Genomic DNA, 23,698 nt, shown 5'->3' on the forward strand with positions numbered 1-23,698 from the left:
TGTGGGAATTAAATAGTAGGCCTTCATAGTGAACAACGTGTAGCTGACTGGAGCATTTAATTAGGCTTTATATGTAATTATTACAAAAGAACACACATGTGCATTAAATGTGTGCATGTATTCAGCCTATAGAATATTTATTTATTACAATAAATAAATCCATTTGCTATATGCCTATTAACTCTACATATTAAAATATAATGTATTATTGTATATACAAAAACATATGAATATACATAACATAAAATATAATTATTGTAAAATATAAATAACAAAAAATAATCAAATTATTACAATATATTAGCACACTATAAATAGTAGTCACCATCATGTAATAATTTAATATTTATTTGCATGGGAAAATATTTTGATACAAATACAGAGTCTGCTTGCTCTTTTTTTTTTCTGCCAAGTTCTGGACATTTTTAAAATTCTGAAGATACAATGAATAATTTCTTTTATGGTCCACACAGTTTTGCAGGAAAATACATCCAATTATCTTGCAGCAAATATGGGAACTGTGTCTAACTCCTGCTGTCCCCATTCATTTTAATGAGAAGTCGAGTCCTGCAAACGTTTATTTTATTTTATTGAGATCTCGCTGTCTAAACCCAGTGGGCACTATCTTTAATATGCACAGATATTTCACTGTTCATTGTTTTACCAGAAACAATTTATTACATTACAGGAATGTATCAGTACCTGCAGGGTAATTATTCTTTAAATTCCTTGGTATTTTTCTTGAAAAATACTGTTAATTTCACTGATGTAATGTAGCATCAAAATTTAGCTCAAAATCTATATTAAAAATAAAGAAACCTTACTATGAGACTCATCATAATTTATCTTCCTGAATGAAGCACCTAAAACTAACCATTGAGTGCTAATTATCAATCCTTTCCTGGACTCTAGCAGTCAGCTCAGGCATAATTCTGGAAGATGCCAAGCAAGCTGTTGCTTCTATTCCAGAGAGCCTAAAAAGCTGGACAGTGAACTGCCACCAAGTAGCCCAAAACTTTGCAAATTAAACTATTAATTTCTCAGGTACACTTTGTATACTGATAATTTCCTTTCACATCATGTAGTAAACCTTGGAGCACATGCTGGACTGAAATAAGAAAGGAGAAGCAGAAGGGAATATTAATGTCCTGCAGAGAGAAGTTTTTTGATATCTTAATTTGCAAGCACAATTGAGTCCTAGCTAATAATAATCTGGATTAAAGCAATAGAAAGGTTGTGCACTATAATAACACATGCTCCCAGTAACTTTTATCTTCTGTTCTTTAAAAGGTTGCCCTCCACACACAATAAATATCTCAGAAATCTTGCTTTCAAATCAGCTGGTGACAAACTGCAAAACTGAAGCTTCAAGGCCATGTAATAAGGCAGTATGTAAATTGCAGTTATTTCGCAATTACAGTTAAAAGAAAAACAAATTTCTTCCATTAATATGGATTTATATCATTACTTCTCTTTGCTTCTACTGCAAATAAAACAGAATGTGCTTTTCTACCTAGGCACCTGGGGCTATGTTTTGCCTTGGGTTTCACCTGACATTTCAGAACGGCTGTGTTGCTAAAACTCATGAGGATATTTAGCCTGTTCAGCAAAAATGGAAAAACAACTGTTTTTTTTCTGGACACTAGAAGATGAAAAGTGCCATAAATTAATTTGTTCTTATTACCACAATCTCAACATGGAAAAAAAATAAATAAAGGAAAATGAAAAAAACCCCAAACCTCAAACAGTATGGCAGTCATCATCATCATCATAAATAAATGTTCGTTGAAGATGAACTTCTCTGGTCTAGGAGTACCCAGATAACTTTCAGAGGAGGCTTATGGTCCCTGCTTGACAGCCCACCACTACCACAGTCAGATATCTTTTTCATCTCCTCACTGCTTTTCCATGAAAAGAAATCAAAATTCCATGTAGGCTGGTTGTGTGAGGGCTTTTAAATTTTTATTTCAATTATTATTTTTATCTCTTTGAATTCTTTTGTGCAATTTCTTCTTTATTAAATTATTTGGCCAGATTTCATAATCAAAATGCAATGCCTGTTCTTCACTCGTCTGGCAAAGGGCTTTCTGAAATAAAGAAAGGTTCATAGTTTCTTCCCCTTTTCTGGCAAAAGTCAGAGATCTAAAAGAAAATCAGAACAGGGACACTGTTTTGGGGGAGGCTTTCTGTTTTTTGGGGTTTTAATTAAAGTAGTTTACCAAAGACAAAATTTTAATTTTTGTCTCTTTTATTCCTTCAAATGGAGAGTGAAACTGCTCAGTTTGCTGTTCTTTGTTATTCCTTATAGGATTCCCCCTGAATGATAAATATAACATGTCTCTGGCCTTGAAAACATGCTTTATAATCTGAATAATTCAAACAAAAACATCATAACTGTATAAATTGCCTCTGATGGGCTGAGGATGTAAACTACTCACATACCTCTTCAGGGCAGCCACTGTCTACCCAATCTTGCCGGTGACGATCAAATCCACTGGAGCATCTTTAAATGATGAAATAGATAGAAGTTGTCCAGATGGAAATAGGAGGAGAAAAAAAGAATAAAGGAAGGGAGAGGAACAGAACAGAGTGACAGAAAGAATAAGTAAATGATGTGATTTAAAATCCATGTTTTTAATGGTATCACTTTTATTCAAGATCCTTTTGCTTACAATATGAGTCACTCCTTTAATCTACTTCAGTGAGAGGATTTTCAATGAATGAGACTTTATTTTAGTTTTTAAAATCTATTTATCATTTTTAAGTAGCAATATCTCCCTTCCATTGCATAATTATTCTTAAGACATCACTGACCCATAGCATTTTTAAGTTTCATGTCAACCATATCAAGGTAAATTAGTTTAATTATTATTGTCCAGACTTGTTAGCCAGGAAAATTTAATCCCACAAAGGATGCAGTGAACCAGTCACTGGGTTTATCAGACAAAGTGATCTGAGACAACAAGATACACATACAGCTATTTGATCAATGTTCACAGCTCCTCTGAACACTCCCTGACAAATAGAGGACACTGTACAGCTGCTTCTACCTCTTCTCTAGATGGAGAAAACTTAAATTGCATGCACATTTCTTATCAAATTAAGTGAGTTTAATAACCTTTTTGCAATATCCTTTGTCTTTTGCTATATTTAACAAAGAATATTTTAAGAAATTTGTAACACTTTAATATAATGATTCCCCTGCAAATCCCTATCTCTCAAGAGTGTTATCAGTGATTGTAGGGTAAGTTTCCTAGACAACAAATAGCATCACAAACAGAAAGCATTATTAAAATGATAAGCAAATAACTAAACCACAATGTTCAGCTTTGAAGGAGATTCTTCCCAGCTAGGGTGTTTTTTTTTTTTATTTTGGAGGGTTTGTTTTTGGTTTCTGCATTCATTTCCTGCAGTATTTTGTTATGAGACAGAGTGATGTCATTTGGCATCCATGGTCATAACTTACCTGAATACATAAAAAACAACTTTTTGCTGTCTTTTAATAAGACTAGGCAAGCAAATAAGGCCACTGGTATGGTTAGATGTTTTTATGGCTTGCTTTTTGTTTACAAAGAATTAAAAGATAACAAGACATGTCAACTTCAACCAAGGTAACAGGTTCATTTGTAAGAATGGAAGACTGTAATTATTTTTATAGTAAGAGAGGATGTTACAAGAAGATGCAAACAATGTTAACAACACACGTGGGGTAAGAAAAATCTCCATATAATTATTCTGAGCAGAACCTACAATGTCTGAGAAAAGATTTTGAGAAAAATGTTAATTCTCTTGTTATACCTGCACTGATCCACGTGTCACCATTTGCAATATTACTAAAAGAAATACAAATACCCCAGTACTAACAGGCGTCAATTTTCACATACTCTAAAGCAACTGGCTTCTCCAAAAACCCATTGCTGCTGAGGGAAAAATGTTCAAACCAGAAATGTGTTTCAGAGAAACACAGATATCTCCTTCCCAATGCATGAGGCCTCCAACATAGTACGGACATTGACCTGCTGGAGAGAGTCCAGAGTGAGCCACAAAGTTGATCACAAGGCTGGAGCCCCCCTCTTATGAAGACAGGTTGAGAGAGTTGGGGTTGTTCAGCCTGGAGAAGGCTCCAGGAAAACCCTATACAGACTTTACACACATAAATGGAGTTTATAAGAAAGACAGAGACCTTTTATCAAAGCCTGTAGTGCCTGTAGTGACATGGGGAAATGGTTTTAAATTGAAAGAAGACAGATTAATATTGGATATAAGGAAGAATTTTTTTACAGTGCTGCTGCTGAGTCACTAGAATTTGTGAATTTCCCATCATTGCAAGTGTTCAAGGCCTGGTTGGATGGGGCTTTGTGCAACCTTGCAGCTAGCACAAGATGTTCCTGCCCATGTCAGTGAGGCTGCACAGAGTAATCTTTAAAGGTCTCTTCCAACCCAAATCACTCTATGAATAAAGACCATTGGAAAAGTGTTTTCTTGCTGAAGTGTGAATGAATCAATGCTTTGCTGGGAGCTCAGTGCTACTTCTTCATCTCTGTGGTGTTCTGTCTCTATGAATGATTGAAACAACAAGAAAAACTTTACTAAGAAGAAAGAAAGGATAACATGGTATTCCAGGCATGAATAGAACATTTATTTTTTTTCAGTCTCCCCTACTTTTCTCTAAAATTTGAAGAGCTTCATTAGCAACTTCTGTGCCCATCTCTAAGCAGGACTGGACTGATTTTCCAGATGAACTGAATACTCATAAATCCATTACATTTTATTCATATTGGTCTGGCTCAAATCTAATGGTTTTGAGGATATTCAATACATCAGAAAACCAAGCCAAATATTTAGACATGAAATCAAGCCGCTCCATAATTTCCTCCACTTGAGGCAGATATCTATGCTAATTCAGCCCAATGTACTTAGAAATAGTAGGATTAAAACACCTAGATTTCATCTTATATCTAAATGGTGTTGAATTTAAGGCTCCAAGATTATATGAATAAAAATGTATCCCAGGTGCACTCATTTACAGTTCTTAAGTAACTTCTTACAAGCTAATGAATTACAGGGATGAGTAACATTTCTGGGGTTAATTTTTTTTTCACCAGGAATTAACCAACCACCAAAAATTGAATGCAACACGCAACGACTTGGAATGTCTCTTTCAAACAAACGAGGCAGTCTTGAGAAGACTCTGCCATCAAAAAAGTACATTAAACCTGGACACTGCTTATTTAACATTTTCCACTGATGTATAGTGTGACCAAACAATATTATCAGAAAGCAGCTTTATCAGGAAGGAGACAGTCTCCTGGCAAACCCCATTTGTGAACTTCCTTTGAGGTGTATATCACTTGATGTCAGCCACAGAAGCTACTCTTGCTGCTGCCCCATTGAGTTAAACTTCTGGAAACTGTCATTTCAACACTGCACCCGCTTTACTGACTGCATTTTTAAGGCATGGTGATAATTCCCTGTTGCCATTAAAACCTTGGAGCAGATTTGATTTGCTGTGCTGTTTATGCCATCTGTCAACACGGCTATTTTATAACAACTTAATTTTCAAGTGATGACCAAACTCAGCTCCTAGGAAAGCAATAATAAAGATGTTCTAGGAAATGAAAATAGGGAAATTTATGAAATGCAAGGAATTTCAGGATTTGTGTGGAGCTCTAGAGTACTGGTTCAGGGAGGAAATGGAGAATGAATGTCTCTACACATATAGCAATGATGATTTGGCACAACCAATGCAGCTGAGTCTGAGTAACAAGAACGCTGTCAGAATCCTTCCAGTGAACTGTGTGCAGACAGAAAGGAGTTGAAGATACCATCCTATTTACCAAATGCCATTTACCTATATTTGGCAGAGAACATTTGAATGACAAGAAGTGTCCACTCAGTGCAGGACATGAAATGCTTTGCTCCTTTTCTTAAAGAGAATTCAATGAGAATTAATGATGATGATGATGATAAATGAGATAACATGAATACAGAAAATTCAAGGTTTAACCTGTAAAAGCTAGAAACATAATGGAAAATTATTGGGAATAAAAGCAAAGTCTGTATGGAAAAAGCTTTTCACCAGGTTTGGCTGGAGCACGACAATCAAGACCATTGAAATGCACAGCACATGTCATTTGAACCAATAATTTCCTAGTATTTTTGGTTCTGTAAGAGCATGTAAAGAACAGATATTTTGGAAATGAAAGACATTCCAGAAATCAGAAATGATTTTGTAAATACCATGTAATGATTTAACTCAGTTAAAAGGTTTATTAACTCAGCTAAATGAAAGGTTAATCTGGAAAATTAAATAGAAAATTGAACAGGCAGAACTATTTTCTGACTTCAGCCATTAAGGAAGGACCATCATATTATGAAAAGAATAAGATAGCTGCTAGGATGTCTGAATGACTAAAAGAAGAATTAGAACATTTTAAAGTGGAATTTCTTTCCAAGGTGAGATAGGAAGTAAAAAATAAATATAAATATATATAATATTAAAAAAATACTGGAACTTTATCTCTGTACAACTGAAAAATAACTCTAATCATAGAGTGATTTTTGGAGAAAAAATGTTTATCTTTGTTCTTGGTCTGGTTTTGCCTCCCTTTACCACAGAGCAGGCTCCGATTTGGTTCTTTCACCCTTCAAATATCACTTTTTTGCCACACCACGCTGTCTGGGGAAAGACTGAATTTTCCTTCCTTTTTTATTTTCCACTTTCAAATGCAGAACTTAATCACAGCTCGAAATGCTTATGGAGGTCATGTGAAGTGTCACTGTGACTGACAATGGGATGCATTTGTAAGGTATTTGAACAGCATTTGTGCTTATGACTTAGCTCAACATTCCTAATCATATATCTGAATTTTAGCATAAATTTGTTCTCTGTATCTATCCTTTACTTAAATAGTGCTTAATTAAACTGCACTTCAGAATAGGATGACAATATGATTATCAGAAGAGGATTTGCTTCCATCTTGCTCTTGTAAAGTAAAAATAGCTGACTAGATGAATACAAGGATTTTAAACTAAAATCAAGATATTTTATGAAAAATTTGAATGTTAGAAGGCATAGTTAATAGTTGATGCAACACTGAATTCCACCATTGTCTTAACATTGTGTGCTACTCAAAATTTAAAACATTCAGGTAATGATAAAGATGATCAGAGTGGAACAAAGTTCAGCAGTCAATCTTCAGCCTGACAATGGTTCCACAATTTAATGGGATGGAAAATTTGATAAACTATAGCTACATGTTCTGTAAAATACTCAATATTAAGTAAAATATCAAGTTAACATAGAAGTAAAAGATGTTAAACCCCAAGCTGTTATTTTACAGAAAACGACTAAACATGCATAAACCTCAATATTTGTAACTGTGACACAACATTTGAATAGGCTGTAGGAAATAAAGACTCCCATAGGGAATTCTTTCTGTTGAAAGAGGCTAAGAATAAAAGTGGGATAAAAGAAGTAAGTTTTATTTTCAATTCCACTAGAAAGAAAAAGATCAAATTGTGGTGAAAGCGAGACTTGGCAGAGCTCTGATTAAAGAAGAATAGGAGGATATTTTCTATAAACTTAATGTCAGTTACAACAATAAAGGAAACATGCTGAAAAGCAGATAAAGAATGAAAAATATGCTTTTGCTAAAGGCTCTGCTTTGAACAGTTAGAAGGAAAAAGATAGTGTAGAAGGTGGACCCTAGAGTCAAATTTATGAGATTATGGTATCAGAATTTCCAACAGAATCAGCAGAAATTTATATCAAATGTGCTCTTTGGGAAGGAGCCACACTGAGATTAGTCCCTCATACTAGATTACACTCTCCACTGCTTTGACTTTGTACATTTGTACCTGCAAAAAGTGGGTATAAAGACCGAATAGCAACAGAATTTAGCAGAGAATTCTGATCTGTTGCCATTGTTACATTTGGCATCACAAGTAATTTCTCAGGGTTCGAGGCAAAGAGCTCTGAAGTACTACTGGATGTACTTTACATTCTGGTTAGTGATCCTAACAAGGACAATTTAGCCCTTCTTTTTAACATGATTGCATTATTTTCTTTCTTTGAATATTCTGCTGACACTGACAATATCTCAGAAGTATAGTAAGTGTTGCATATCCATTGATTTAGTCTCATTTTAAAAATAAAAATATGAAAGTTGCCTTTAGAGAAAATATTTAATTTTCCACTTTAAAGATAAGAAAACAGAACATAGGAGACATGAAATGATCAGCTGAGATAACACAGAATTTGTAACAGAACCTAGAATTAAGGCCAGATTTTCTGAAAAATAGATGAGCATGCATTATTTCACAGCTTCTGTGTTTCAAACAGTACCCACAGACATATGAATGGTAGAACTGGGAATTAAACTGAAAAACATCAAGTCTCATGTGGTGCATACCAAGGCACAGATCTCATTCACACATTGCCCATGCTCTATTTTTTATTCAGGTACTTTAACAGGGATTTTAATCCTTTAAAAAAACTCACACTGATAACATTAACAACTAGTAGAGTCTTTGTGAGAGGAAAAAAGTGACCTGGTGGCTAGAGATGGTATGAATAGGGCTGTGCACATGCCTGTTATCACACATGAAGCCCCAGTAATCATACAGTGAACACCATGGCTGAGTCAGAACTAGTGGGCATCAGCATCTGAGCTGCTAGAAGGAGAATTGCAGCAATGGTTTGGTTAGTGCTGGGTTACTGTTCCTGCTAGACCTCATTCACAATTCTAAAAAGAGTAAGAACTCAAAGGAGCTATGACAGGCAAAGGAGACATGGAGTGCTAAACTCACTCTGAATAATCCAGCGTTTATATATTTGTAAAGGAATGTGAATTAGGGCTAAGAAAAACATTTTCTGTTAAAACTCAGTGAACTCTTCAGATAGAGAGCAAAACAAGGAAGGATATGAATCATCTTGTAACTGGTTATGTTCAAAGAAACTTTAAAGTTCAGACAGTAATTTCCCAAACTAACATCTTAATAGTATCTCATTTTTTATTCTAAAAGTGAGTCCAATTCTGAAGTGAACATTGAGCAGGAAGAGTCACCAAAAGAGATTACAAAAGAATTACAAACCAGTAGGGGCTCCTCAGTTTCTTAATCATTGGTACATTTTGATATTGTTTGTGATATCCAGTGATTTCATTAATGCACTATGATAATGCAAATATTAGAAGAGTTAATAGATCTGAATAGAGGGGGAACTAAAGATGACATTTAAGGAAGAATACTGATAAAATCTCATTTATTTCCCTGAAGTTGGGAATATTTTCTACAAGGACATGTTAGAGAGTCCCTCAGTTTATGTGATTGGAAAGACTGAGAAATTTATATGCTATAAAAAATCAGAAGACTATGTTGAGAAATGGAGCAGTTTGCTTTAGTAGGTCCTAACCTCAGATAATCCAAAATTTACGAAGAGACATATGAATTTCAGATTTGTTTAAATAAAAATTTTTGAAAAAATTACATAGGAAAATGTGTTTAGTAATATGTAAAATTTAAAATATGATAAAAAAAGAGACTTTTCATTCATGGTACTTTATTATAGAATGATATCTAGGAGGCTATGAGGCAAGTATGATCTCAGTGATGCTCAGTTTATATTGAGTAGTGCAACCATAAGAGGTTCTGGAAAGCAATTAAGACAACTGTGATCATTCTGTCTATACCAGTACAATAGGCATGCCCAGAAATGTTCTTTGGCACTGCAGACTGCAGGCACACAATGGCCTATGCCTGAGCAAGCAAACTCTCTCAGCCTTGAAAAGGAGGAGGCTGCACATAAATAACCATCTGGGAATAACCCTTGGAACAGCCCAGTTCCTGCACCATGCCTGGGAACTGTTCTGGACAGTGCTCGTGGGCATGGACTGAAATCACACCAGGAAACATCTCAACTGTTTTAGTGGCACAGACAGTTTTTTTTACAATGCCCAGGAAGCTTCCCAGGCTGTGTTTAATTTGCAATAATATGTAAAAAGATTCATTGTATGAGAAGATGAACTATGCTTGTACAAGTGACTGGGGCATTGTAATTCTGCATTATATTTCTATGAAACATGAGAAAAAGAAAATTTGATAAAGTGCAAAAGCTTTCCATTAAAAAAAATCTCGGTTGATTACTTTAAAAATCACTTTACTTATTTTATTTATTTTTTTACCCTTTTTTATATTTCCCTTGTAATATTAACAAATTAAATTAAGAGTGATCATAAAAAATTTGGTGTAAGATAGATTTCTTCATAGTAATGCAATAGATTGGATGCTTATATGAAAGGAAAAAAAATCTAATGCTTCCAAAAAAGGAGATTAACATTCATCCTAAAAATTATCCTAGAGTCAGGTGTGATAATCTGGGCTGATGTTTCCACAGTTGTGCCCTGAGTTTTGACATTCCTGAAATGCTTTGTTTTCAGTTTCTGTTATTTGATTTTTCTTTTTTTAAACACTTGAAATAAGAAGGAGACCAGCTGAGAAAATTATTATCTAGGCCAACAATTTAGGCTGCAATGGGTAGGTGGTATGTGCCTTCTGAAAGATAGTCTTATGAACATTCAAATATTTAATAAAAGGTACTTAGCAAGTAATTTATTGGAACATACCATTCTCTGGTAATCAAGGAAGCAGTTTGGAACCACAAATTAAGTTTATCTCAGACATGAAAGGAAAGAAATCTAATTGTTCCCCACTAAATTATTCCCCTGAGAGGGTCTACAAGACAGAATTAACCTACTGCACAATCATTATTTTTACTAATCCATTTACAAACCCTTTCTGTAGCTGAACTTATGTGAAAAATCATCCTAAAGTCATAAAACTTGGGTTGGCCAAATTTGTGCATTTTCTAATACATCATTTTTGACAGAAAAAAATGTCCAATTTGTTCATCTGTTGTAAGCAGTAAAGCTGATTTATTTCAGGCCATTGGAAGAGAAGATAAGATATAATGCAAAATAGCAGTAGCACTGCTCTATGTACAGCAATGAATAAAAACATTGCAAAATTGAGCAATGATGGATAATGAAACTATCCTGTTATCCTATCTTTTTTTGATTACAAATTCATTTAGGACTAGAAAAACTAATTAGTTTCATCAGGAGCAGCTTATTTATATATTTGGCTCAGAAACTGCTGTTGTGGGGCCTAAGAGCTCTTGAGAAACTATGAACCTAAAAAAAACCTACTAGTTTTTTTCCCCTTTAGCTTTCATACTAGAATTTTGAAGTTCTAATATGTTCAAAGTCAAAACATATATCCTGCCATATTTGGCTAGAGCAGTGATCATGAACTATTTTAGAATCCACTCTTTTCATTAGTGGAAGACAGTCAGCTCACTTATGACTCTTCCAGTAGCACAGGAATAGTAGTTAGCACAAAACAGTATAAAGAACTATACATGATAGTCAACAGAGAGAGAACTGGATAAAAATATCAGTAGTTTAGCAAATAAAGATAACACTTGCAAATTAATGTTAGTTAGGTTAAGGAAAATGTAGAAAATCTCAGAGTTGTGAAAAAGATATAATTTAGGACTTTACCCACGATAAGAAATGGGAGAAACAGCCTGAGTGTCAAGAAGATTACCTGAGTACAGTAGAAATGATGCTTTAGACATGATATTAAATTATCTCATTGTTTTTTGGTACAATACATTACAGTGGGACAACCAATGAGAAGTTTGTGACCCTGACTACGTTCCTCTGTCTGTGAATGTGGGTTCATACAGCAGTGGTGCCAATCTGAAGATGTCAAAACCTTCTTGAAGCTCTTTCTCTGAATGCAGATAAAGCAGGTACAGTTTTTGCCTTCTGTGGTAACCTCCCTCTCAGTATTTTTTAAGCAGTCTATTTTTTATTTTTTCTCATTTGTGTTCTGTATTCATCTATTCATCATCTACCTGTATTTCACATTTCACAATTCATGTATTATGAAAATTATGCTAACCACTTTGTATTACAATTTATTTAATGAAGTGTTGCTAAGTATAAGTCTTTTGATTTGTCATCAGAAAAGTCTGTTTTATTTTAAATTTTAATTTTAATTTCCTTTGGATTCCTTGTATTGTACAATTAAAGCCCAAGAGTTATGGTAGATGAGCGTTTGAGCATCAGAAAGTCAATAATGTCTGTTGTAGGAACCCACAAGAGAGTGAGAGCCTATCACACAGAGAATGATGAATAGAAGCCCGAGTCAAGGTTCTTAGAATGTCTAGGATATGGATAAATTGCATCATAAGGCATCTGTGGAGCCCTTTCATGGGCGAGAGTCACCTTTCTGCAATCAAATAGGAATTTGTTTGAATTCAAACTTATCTATTAATGTAAGAAATGAACAGATGAAAATGAAACCAAACTGAAAAGAATTTTGGGCTGCAATGTGACTGAATTAATGAACATGTGAATTGGCACAGTTCTGTCAGAAAAACCCCGAAGTTTAATCCCAGAGGAAATGGCTCTCTAATGGCAGTGCCCACTGGAATGGCTATCATGCTCAGGATAAACAAACAATGAGGAATTAAGTTTGTACTAAGCTCTCTTGTGATTTGAAAGATTTATGACTGGCACAGAAATTGTAGTTCTAGATGGTTCATCCAAGACTGTGGTGGGCTTTGTCTTATTGTTCTAATGAAATAAATGAAGAATAAAATGTTACTAGTATTTAAAAAATATTGTAACAGAAGGTTCTACAGAAAAGAATTGTACTAGTACCTATTTTTCTATTATGGTGTCTTAGGTGCACCTGTGTATTTAAAACATGGAAATGAAATACAGATATTGTCATCTTCTTTCTTAATTAATCAGCAAAATTAAGTACTATCCAAGGTATATATAACAGGGGGATGTCTTCTATACCTCCTTTCAATGAGATTTAAGTCCTCTGTATCTTTGATAACTATTTCCTGCATTTATAAAAAACTACCTTAGGAATGTCATATATTTGGCAATAGACAGTACATGAGACAGACTTTTCATTAAGGTTTTAGAACGGTCCAGGCAGTGGTCCTTTGCATATTAACTGTGACATCTATGTCTTGTGCAAGCTGTGATACAAAACTGCGTATCAAGAAACCTGCACAGTGGATAATGAACAGTATCTCTAAGCTCCAGAAGACACAGCAACAACTCTGGCAAAGGATGTTACTGTAAACATCTAGTTAGTGAAAACAATTTCAAATTTTGAAAGGCAAATGATATTGTAAGAAACAGGTATATAGAATATTAATAGTGTGAGTGAGGTGTCTTAAATTAATCACTGTGTTTACCTCTAGATTAAGAATTGCCAAAATGCTTCCCCATTTCAGGTCCAGGTTTTTATAGAAAATATTTTAACAGAAATACTAGGATTTCATACTAATGAGAATTGTAGCAATCTTCTGGTCCTTTTCTACAAATAATTTAAAGTTCTATAACCCTTCTTGAACTTCTTAAAAATCTGCATCAGTTATGAGCATAACTGTTGTCCTCATGCTGTTCTGAGTTACTCAGAAAAGCAAAGCAAGGTACGTATATGTGTGACTAATGCTACAGCTGCAAGAAAACTGGCTATTTCCTGTATGAAAGCAGGATTCAAATTCACTTGGTTAGATGGCAAATCTATTAATATTAGGATCAGGATAATTTTATGGAGGTGCTGAGAACATCAGTGAGTACACTGCAGAAGAATGTGGGGAGAAAAGAAACTTGGGGAATGAATGGTCTGGTCCTGCACTGACTTGTACTAGGCCCCTGAGAGCTAGTGCATGTTCACTGAGTCTCTGCTCAGAGACTGAGATTTTTAGTTTATTAGTATTAATCATAGGAATTATCCCAGACAATTTGTGCTTGAGGGATTTACAGAAATTCCACAATAATTCGGCTGACTCCAGCTACTATCAAATTCCACCAACTTACAAAAAATGTAGAAAGGCATAGTAATCTTCTATTTATCCATGTGAGATACTCAGTGAATTGCAAACTCCTCTGGCTGCAGGCTAACTTTCAATAAAAACATGTTGTGAGCTCAGGATCATTTACATTCCTTAACAGTACTTTGCATTGTACTGTTATGTACATCTTTACCATTATTTTTAAGTGTACCTACAGCGTCACTGAAGTTAACGCTCTCTTCTAAACAGAACTGCCATCCCACTTGAGAATATCTATTACTCTAATCTTGTGAGGCATTTTTCATCAAACAATACAATCACTGAGCTCATTCTGGTTTAGGAAAATGCTTTGTTCATTAAACACTTTTGTGCCACTGCCTTTTCTTGCTTTAGTCCCATCAGGCTGCCATGCATGCAAAATTCTTAATTATTGGATGCTAATTTCCATACAGTTTATTGCAGTGCATGAGGGCAAACTAGCTTGTCAAATTAAGAGCAAGCACCTTGGAAAGTATTTGAAGAAGTTGGGTGTGGAGCAATTTGCTGCTCAATAAAGTATAGATATATACTTTATATATATATATATATATATACTTATAGATATATACTTTATATATATATATATATATACTTATTGTATAGTTCCTATCAGTAATGCATCAGGGCTGACCAATTTACACATTCATTCTTGATACATTTGTTGCACTTGATTAAAAAGATCAATTACTGGCTCAAAGCAACTTTTAAAAGAAAAGAAAAATATGTTGCATTTTACAGCAAACTCTGACAAATGGCCATACTTTCTGATTCTCAGGTCTGCAATATGATTGCTTCCTAATTGGAAAAAAACCCTGTATACAGGTTAGAAAAACAGTACTGTCATTATTTTTCATTTATTGCAGGGTAAATGTGATCTAATTCAACAATCTGATTGTTAAGACACACGTGTTTGGACTCAGCTATATTTTCTTAGAAAACTCCTCCAGCTGTAGTGGCATACAAGCATCCAGAATCCAGGCACATTTTTTTTGCTTTGGCTGAAGCAGGGGTATGATCAGGAAATTCATGAAGTCAGACAGTGATAGAATGGAATATATTTAACAGAATACACTATCTTTTAAACCTCTAGCCTTTCAAAAACATCTAAAATGAGATTTTCCTTGTAATTTATATATGAAACTATTACATCGATTGGATTATATATGCTCCCTCTGGTGGTTCACTTAATCCATAGAAATGCTTTCTTATTTTTATTTTCTTTTTGTTGTTGTTGCTTGTTTGTTTGGGTTTTTTGCTTGTTTTTATTTTAATGGCTAAGGTATTCTGACCAATTTTATAATAACAGAACACTACTGGCAGTTAAATAGTGTTTGGATAAAATTAGCCTGAGTATAGACCAGCTAGTCTTCCTCCCATCTTTTAATTTGCTACTGAACTATGAAATATTCCTAAAGCAATCCAAAAAACACACAAAACCCTTCAAGTAGTTAAAATGAGGAAGTATTTAAAAGTCAGCATTTTGAACCAACCTTGAGGCTTTATGATGGAGTGATAACATCAGGAGAAGGGAAGGTCAGTGGATGTCACCTATCTGGAATTTTGTAAGGCCTCGGGCACAGCTCCCCACAACATCCCTCTCTAAACAGGAGAGATAGAGGTTTGGGGGTTGGATGGTGTAGTGAATGAGGAACAGGTGAGATGTTTGCATCATGGGAGCAAAGCAGTGGGCAAAGGATCCCTGTCCCGATGGAGATCAGTGACAAGAGATCCCTCAGGGGTCTGTCCTGGGACCAGTGCTGCTTAATATCTTCACCAATGACACAGACAGTGGGGTTAACCTCAGCAGGTTAGCACAGGACACAAAGCTGAGAGATATGGTTTGCCTTTCCCTGCTCTCCAGCCTATAACCCTTGTTGTGGTGTCAGCCATCCAATAAAAGCTAAGGAAAATGTAGATATTAAATAAGCTACGTGTTTCTTATTTGGATTTAATTTCCTTTTGTAAATCCAGCAGCTTCTCTAGTCAGATAGAACAGTAATTGTTTTTATGGTCTTATAAATTCTGTAGGGAAGGTGCTTTGCTCAGCTGATAAATATTTTAGGTTACATAAGACTGTTACTTATAAATACTACAATGTTTGAATCAACACTTTTTAAAATGAAAACTGGTCTTGTCAATTGGGATATACAGACCAACAGAAACCATAATCCTTTTCTTCTATCTGATACTAAAAATTTCCAGACATAAACTCACATTTACATGTTACTCACATAAACATGTTTCCAATTCCCTTCTAGAGGACGAAGGAAAAAAAGACATTTCAAACATATCCAGAAGTCCAGAAGACAAGTAATAGGAATTATTTTTTATTTCAATTACCATAAGGGCAGTATTTAAAACTGTCACTTCATATTTCAACTGTAACATGTTTTCTTAAAAAATACAGGTGCCTAAAGATTCTCCCTTCACTGCTTTCCAGCTAATCAGCATGGAATGCGAAACAGTTTGTTTCTTTATTACCTGCTTAGATGGGAATAGTGATTATCATAATAAAAGATTAGAAGTATCAATCCTTAAATCACATTATTACTACTACTCCCAGACACATTTCTGATTTTTCACTTTGCTCAGAACACATTCCATAAACCCCAACTATAACCTGTTCATTTACACAACTAGTGCTATTGCTGGCACACAGGATTAAGCACTGAAGTAAAATTCACCACAAATGGGATTATTTCATTTTTTTTTTAGCTCAGGATTGCTTTTAGAGTATAAGATGCTTTGGGAGCTGTGCATATGCACAAGGGCAGTATGACACCCTAAAATGCATGGAGTGTCCTGGCTCATCACGGCACTCAGAAAGTCCTGGAATTTGTACAGTCTCTTTTCAGGGCACTTTTCAAACTGGGGCCTTGCACTCTGTGGGTCAATACCATAAACTGGTATGATTTCAAACCACATTATTCAATGCATACCCTGGAAAACAGGGACTCTTAAGGATAAGAGTGCAAAATCTCACTTCTTTTCAGATCTAGATAAGTTCCCAGCAGGACTGTCTGGAGAGCAGTGCCCAGAGCTAACCCTGAGTCTCCAGGGAGCCAGGACTGACTGAGGATAGTGGAGCTGGTCTGAGCTGCAGACTTGCAAGGAAGTTTCAGTGTTCAGGCTTACACACCTCCACATCTAATGGGCTGTTCTTCAGGGGTGACTTGTTTTCAGAGGATCAATATTCACTCATCTCCTGTGCCTCTGGGGGTTCTCTGATCACTGACAGACTGCTGTGTAAAGGCACTGTCACATGAAGCCTCATGGGGCCACATGGGGGATTCCACTGCTGAGCCCTGCTTAGACTCTTCTGAAGATTTTTTTCTCATACAAAGTGTTGGACCCTTAGAGATTATTTGGTCCTAGATACTTAAGTCCAGAATTTGGTAAAAAGATGCTTTTAGTACTGCTCTCTTATTCTGTATAACTTCCCTTGAATACCTAATTGAGTCTGCAAGCAAAGCATCCTTGTGGATCCTTTTAGGCATTTGGGTGCCCCTGGCATAAGGCAGACAGTTTCGAGGATTAAAAATTTGAATATATATATACCAACAGTGACAGCTGAGTAAAGCTATCATCTAAACTGTTTACAGCTCCTGCCCTTAGTACTACAGCACTCCAGTTCCCTGCCTTCAGTGTTGGGGTACCACACCAAACCTGACTGATGTCGCAGGTACTGGGAGATGCTTTTATCCTGTATTGATGAAGTGAAGCATGAGACATTCATAGCCTGAGTCTCCAGAATGCACAGATTGCAGGAATGTGCTCTTTGTCTGCTTATTTCTGAAAACACTGGAATATCAGTTTCATTTCACTGCCCAACTCTGAGACTTTCCTGAAGTTTATGAAAATAAAAACATCAATAACTAGGGAATTGTTATTTATTGGACAATAAACTTCAAATATTTTCAAGGGAACTCATTATTTTAGTGTTTGCAAGTAAGTTGTACAAACTGACGCTATAAAATAACAGCAAAGTGGTCTTAAAGTTTCCAAAAACTTTCCTAGAAATGACATCTCTAATGTGAAGTCTATACCACATGCCTAGAGTACAAAAACATTTTCAGATGCATAAGAAGATGATATAAACAAATCTGACATTAATGAATTCTCCCAATTTTTACATGTCAGGAAGTCAGAGATAACGAAGGGCAAATGAACCACATTTCAGCCACTGGACATCACCATAGGATAGATGCTAAAATGTTTCAGACATGGATACTTGTGTTGGTTTGTAGACATGGATACTTGTGTTGGAGAAAGTTAGAATACAATCTTAGCTTACATATTTATAGTTAATCTCCTTTCAAATAGTTTTACTTGTGAAACAGTTATGAAATACATGAAGTTTCAAAAGAAATTAGCTCCTAGGGGGATCCTCCGTCTGCTGAAGTCAAAGAAAAATGATGTACCTTTGCTTCAGTCATGAAAACACTGTGTGACACACATCATACTGGATTTCAGAGTGGATGGTTTGATGACCCCTTATGAAAGAACTAATGTTGATTTAAACACCCTCAGTCACATCCAAAATGAAGCTGCCTCTACAACCATTGCAGAGCTCACACAGCAGCTGGGCTGAAATTACAGGTAGGAAACAACTCACTGTTGTAGGATAAAGCTGTTTTCATTCCAACACAGATTGCCCACATGGGGGAGTAAAGTTTTTCTGCAATGGTCCCACTGGACAGTTTTCCTTCTGCAGTTAAGAGTTTTACATAAAGTTTGGGTTTTTTTCCCCCAAAAAACTGTACTTTGCTGTGTGAATGATTCAATACGTGGATTAAATCTAATGCAAGGAAAAAAATGATATGCAAGATGATGTAACTGGTAGTAATGTTTCTCTGGCTAAATGGGGTAGTAAGTTCCTGAGAAAAAAGGGTGTGTTTTGCAATGGATATGTGTAGGATTGTTACCCACATGGAAGTGTGTCTACTCAAGAATATCTCAGTTTAGAGCACCAAAGTACTACTGTGGCACCACGGAAAGAACATCTCTGTGTATTCCAGGCATATCTGACCCTCACCACCTGTCAGTGCCCTCAGAAGCAAACAAACGTTCTCTCTCTGCAAAAATCTGAGTGCTAGGTCGGTTGGGAGGCTATTGATACATTGAAACCCGTCACTGCCAGCTCAAAGCCTTCCTCAGGCTTTTGCAACAAAGACTAATTGGCTTCCCCACTATGGGATTTGCCTACAGATAAGAAAGGCAGTTTTGGACCAGTGTGTCCAGTCAGATTTGTTCCTGAGCAGCATTACTCAGGTTTTGTGCCTAAGCATTCCTCCTACTTCAAAAAACCCTATGAGCACACATTTAAAAGTGGACTGTAAATATTAATTTCTTTGTCCTCTAGGCACTTCTGAAATGTCTAAGTTAATAATACTTCACGGGATGCTTTGCCCTTGTTTTTTCAGGCTGATTTTATCTTACTGCAGCAGAGCAATGTATATCATAACAGGAGATAAAAGGCTCCATTGATTTATAGGGCTGGTGAGTGAAGAGCAGAGACATACAGGAAAAGCTGAAGGACTGTGAGATAGGAATTAACAACTTTCCATCCTTTATGATTTTTAACCAGACTATTAGATTTTCTTGTTGAGGAAATGCTTCTTTATCTCATGCAAAAAGAACATTTTAACACAGCAAATTTGGTTTGAGGGGAACAAAACCACAATGTGGTACTGAAGCAAATGATTCTGAGCACTCTCCTTTGAACCAGACATTGCCACTGAGATGGAATAAGAATTTTTATTTTGTATCTCTTGAAAATGAATACACATGCTGAGAAGGAGCAAGGTAAAAGAAAAGAGGCACTAGACTAGAAGTCCAGAGAGTGTTAGAAAACTTTCAAATTTCTGGGACAGAATGATTCCTCATCACAATAATCCTGCAGTGTAACCAAATAAATATTCAATTTCCATATTTTGGAAAGCAAGCTGACTCTTTTCACAAAATATTTTACCATTTATTATTTTAGATCTCTTTCTCAATAGAGACGAAATAGTTGAAATTGCTCATTTCTGAAACTGGAGAAGAGTGGCCAAGAAAGACAACAAGGCCTGACACAGACATCCACCAAAGCCATGTTTCCAGAGCAAACAGCAAGCTAACAGATAGGTGTAAAATCCTGTGTAAGGTGCTCTGGGGACTGGACCACATCCTCTGTGGCCAAGCCCTAGATAAACAAAGTCATGATGAAAACGGTTTGATCTCACAGCTGCCCCTGCTTTGAGTGAGAGGTTACTCTTGATGACCTTTTCCATTCTGAGCTATTTTATGACTATCTACACAATTCTCCATTTGCTAAAACATGAATTAATACTGTTCATCTTGACAGATAAAAACTGTATGTATGACTTTCGTTAAACTACTGAAATTCCCAGGTAGAAGCATATTCTTAGTTTCCTTTTCAGTATCCATCCTTTTTCTAAGGAATCCTCTCCAGTTCCTGCTTTTGCTGGTAGTCAAACAATGTCCAAAGACAACCTGCATGAAGTGACAGTCTCACTACTGTCAGTAATGGCCTAATTAAAAGCAATAAAGCTAAGTCTACCTGCTGCAACTTGTCAAAAGCACAATCATGTGGAGACAGCTGATTTTGGGAAACAGTGCAGGAGTACCTCACAGTAGGCTCATCTTTGATCTCCACATGCAAAACAAAAAGCAAGGTTTTCTTCCTTCAAACTTTAATTGAATAGAAATAGATGTGTTCAGACTGCGTATTTTTCAGCAGTAAATTACACCTTGCCATTTGTGAGGGGACAGCCACAAATGCTCCTAAATGAGCAGAAGGAAACACAGTGTGGCTACATGCCTTGTTCTGCTCCTGGTAGAGTTTTGAGTTAAATAAAACTTAGTTCTACACAGTGAATTTGTGCCTCAGTAAGCAAAACAGATTTTTCAGCAGTTTCAGAACTCAGGAAACTCAGGTGTTTGGAAACTACAGAAAAACAAAAAGGATCTGAAGGTTTGCCTGTTCTTCACAAGAGGTATGGATTTTGCAATATAATTAAGTTTATCCAAACAAAAATGAGAACACAGGCCACAAAGCAACAGGCCTTGCTCAAACCAAAGCAAACAGAAACTCAGTGCTACAGCATCTATTGATGGAAGGAGAATGAAGCAATGCTGAGAGCAAGGAACCAGTAAGGCAGCAAAGAACTGTTCATGCTTGCTTGGAACAGTTTTCTAGAAGTATTAGTACTCTTGAATAGATTTAGTATGTTTTCTATTACTTGATTCATCTTAGTTCTAATTCCACTAAAAAGGTTTTTGCAAGAAAAATGGGTAACAGAGTTACTTTTTAAGTGACTTACTACATGTAGTTGCAGCATAAGAAAACACAAAAAACCCCAATTTCCTAATTCTGTGCTGTGTTCTTCAGCTATTTACCAGTTTTTCAACATGGTGTCAAAATATTGCACTATTTTAGAATGTTAATTACCTTTTCTTGTTTCAGTATACATCCATTTCATACAAAGTATTTCCTAACCTAATCACTAGAGCTGAAGAGTACAGCAACAATAAATATCCATTATGATACTGCATTTTGTTTCAGAGAGCTGGCATTAAATTTGTCATGAAGGTCGGTGAGTGAAAAACTTTTTGAAAAGCTGCAGTTGCAGAGTTTCCATTTTGCTGGCTGTGCTTCAGCTGCTCCACATTCTAAATCACTCCTGCCACGAGGACTTGACTTTGTCCACGTGTCCCTGAGAGGCTGAGGAGACCCAACACACCCACTAAGTGTAATGACAGGTTAAAAAGCAAAGTACTCTGACTGTTTGGATGTGTTGGTCTCCCTGCTGTTAACAAGGAAGTTTTTACAGTTACATTAACACCTTGCAACTCCATGGTGTTAAATTAATTTTGATGAAGCCAGTGATGCAGGGAGAAAATACGATTTTTATTATGATCTCTTCTTATTTTTCTACTTCAAAAGGATTTTAAAGTATGACTGAAGAAATAAGAGGAAAAGCTTAACTCACAAGTCAACTGTTTTGACTATTCTTGCCTAATTTTTGAAGTGAAATGTGACAATAACGTGCTACTAGTGATCACACTTGAGATTTATGTTCATGTGAATGCATATATAGAAACCCAAATATAACACCCTTTAATGCTGAATAACCTGTAGGCAATGGTTTTGGATAGCCTGTGAGCACAGCTCAATACCCACATAAAAAGAATAAATTATTTTCTCTACCTTTGGAGTTTACTGCACCAGCTGCAGTTGAAACCAATCTGGGCAGTGACACAGGGACCACAGCTGGTAAACTGGAGACAAGCTGGGATGTAAATAAACAAGAATTATTACGTTAGTCTCATATATATCTCACATAAAAAGCCCAAAAGAAGAATACATCTTCTGATAATATATATTTAGGAAGTCAACAGCTTCACACATGTCTGAAATGAGACCCTGAACCCGGCCTATTGCAATGCTTTGCACAATTGCATACAAAAAAATACATTTCATCTATGGTATCCCATTTGTATTCCATTTGTAAATTTATTTCTACTTCCACATCTGTTCACTCAGCCTTGTTCCTAAATTTTTATCCTTTTGCTCAATATTAAGTATTTCCTTAAATCTCTTTCTACCCTAGCTCCACTGTTCTTCGGTGTTGCTAAAATTCAGATATAAGCAGATAATAAGACTGACAGAAAAATGTGCAAGAACTATAACAGGATTAAAAAAAGAGATAAATACATGTTTCTATTATTTTTACAGTAGTACAGCTGGCATTTTAAACCCCAAGATTTCTAAGCAAGGCAGTTTTACCTTGGAAAAAAGAGCCAGATCAACTGCAAAATATTTTGAGCCATTTGTTTGGGGATATGGTTTTGTGATGTGATCTACAGTACACAGAAGAATGGATGTTTGCATTGCAAGCATGAAAACTGTTCTTTTTTTTTTCTTGAGGTAACGCATTTAAATGCAATATAATCATTCTTCTGAAAAAATGATTTGGCACAAATTTCATTCAAAACCTACTGGGAGCTATATACCTATAAACTAACTTGAGACACATGAGGATGAAAAGGATAATGCATCATCCATATGGGAATCTAGGAGACGATAAATGAATCTGTTTATGATTCCAAGTCCACAGATAAAACAAAATATTTGGAATTGTGTATGTGTTGCTGGGAGGGAGAGGGAGATAGATGCTTTCTAGATCTGGCTCCTTTTTATGTAACGTTTTACTTACTTGGAAGAGGTATCATTTCGACAGCTGAGAGATTGGTAATCTTTGACATCTGTAGCTCCACCCTGTGGTATTCATAAATTGTTCTTCTGCGGACATCTAACAGGACAGAGAAAAAGAAATCATATTTTCTTATTTTGCAGTCTTTAGATTGTGAAAAATAATGGATGTAATGAATGCACACTGTTGTTCAGGTGCACATATGGCAACAATTTTTCTCAAGAATATATTTTTAACTTTGAATATCACAAAATAACATATAGAGAATTTTTCAGTGGAGAACCCCTCAGAACTGACAGAAAAGATACTTCTCCTGGCAAAGAATTATGAAAATGCTGAGTGTGCTCTCAAGCATCTTAGTCATTGATTTAAGCAGAAATTCTAGAGAGCATACTGTCAGACATTTTAGGTATATTTCAAATGCTTACTTTCCTAAGACATTTTTCTCAGTTTACAGACTTGAGAGAAATGTTATATATGCTCACTTTGTCAGTTATTGCCAAGATGTGCAAACAAAACTGATTTCATTGCTTAATCAAATTTTTTAGCTACA

At 35.7% G+C, this 23,698-nt stretch overlaps 1 protein-coding gene across 1 annotated transcript in view; it reads right to left on the reverse strand.

The window, feature by feature from the left end:
• The window catches only part of PLXDC2 (plexin domain containing 2), a 253,345-nt gene that overhangs the window by 29,789 nt on the left and 199,858 nt on the right, over window positions 1–23,698 (reverse strand). The window contains exons 8-10 of the mRNA XM_058832909.1: window positions 23,149–23,244; window positions 22,140–22,221; window positions 2,443–2,503 (exon numbers count right to left, since the gene is read on the reverse strand). Coding sequence (XP_058688892.1) covers window positions 2,443–2,503; window positions 22,140–22,221; window positions 23,149–23,244 — 239 coding nt within the window. The remainder of the gene's footprint in view (window positions 1–2,442; window positions 2,504–22,139; window positions 22,222–23,148; window positions 23,245–23,698) is intronic.

This window comes from Poecile atricapillus, chromosome 2, assembly GCF_030490865.1.
Source record: "Poecile atricapillus isolate bPoeAtr1 chromosome 2, bPoeAtr1.hap1, whole genome shotgun sequence".
NCBI lineage: Eukaryota > Metazoa > Chordata > Aves > Passeriformes > Paridae > Poecile > Poecile atricapillus.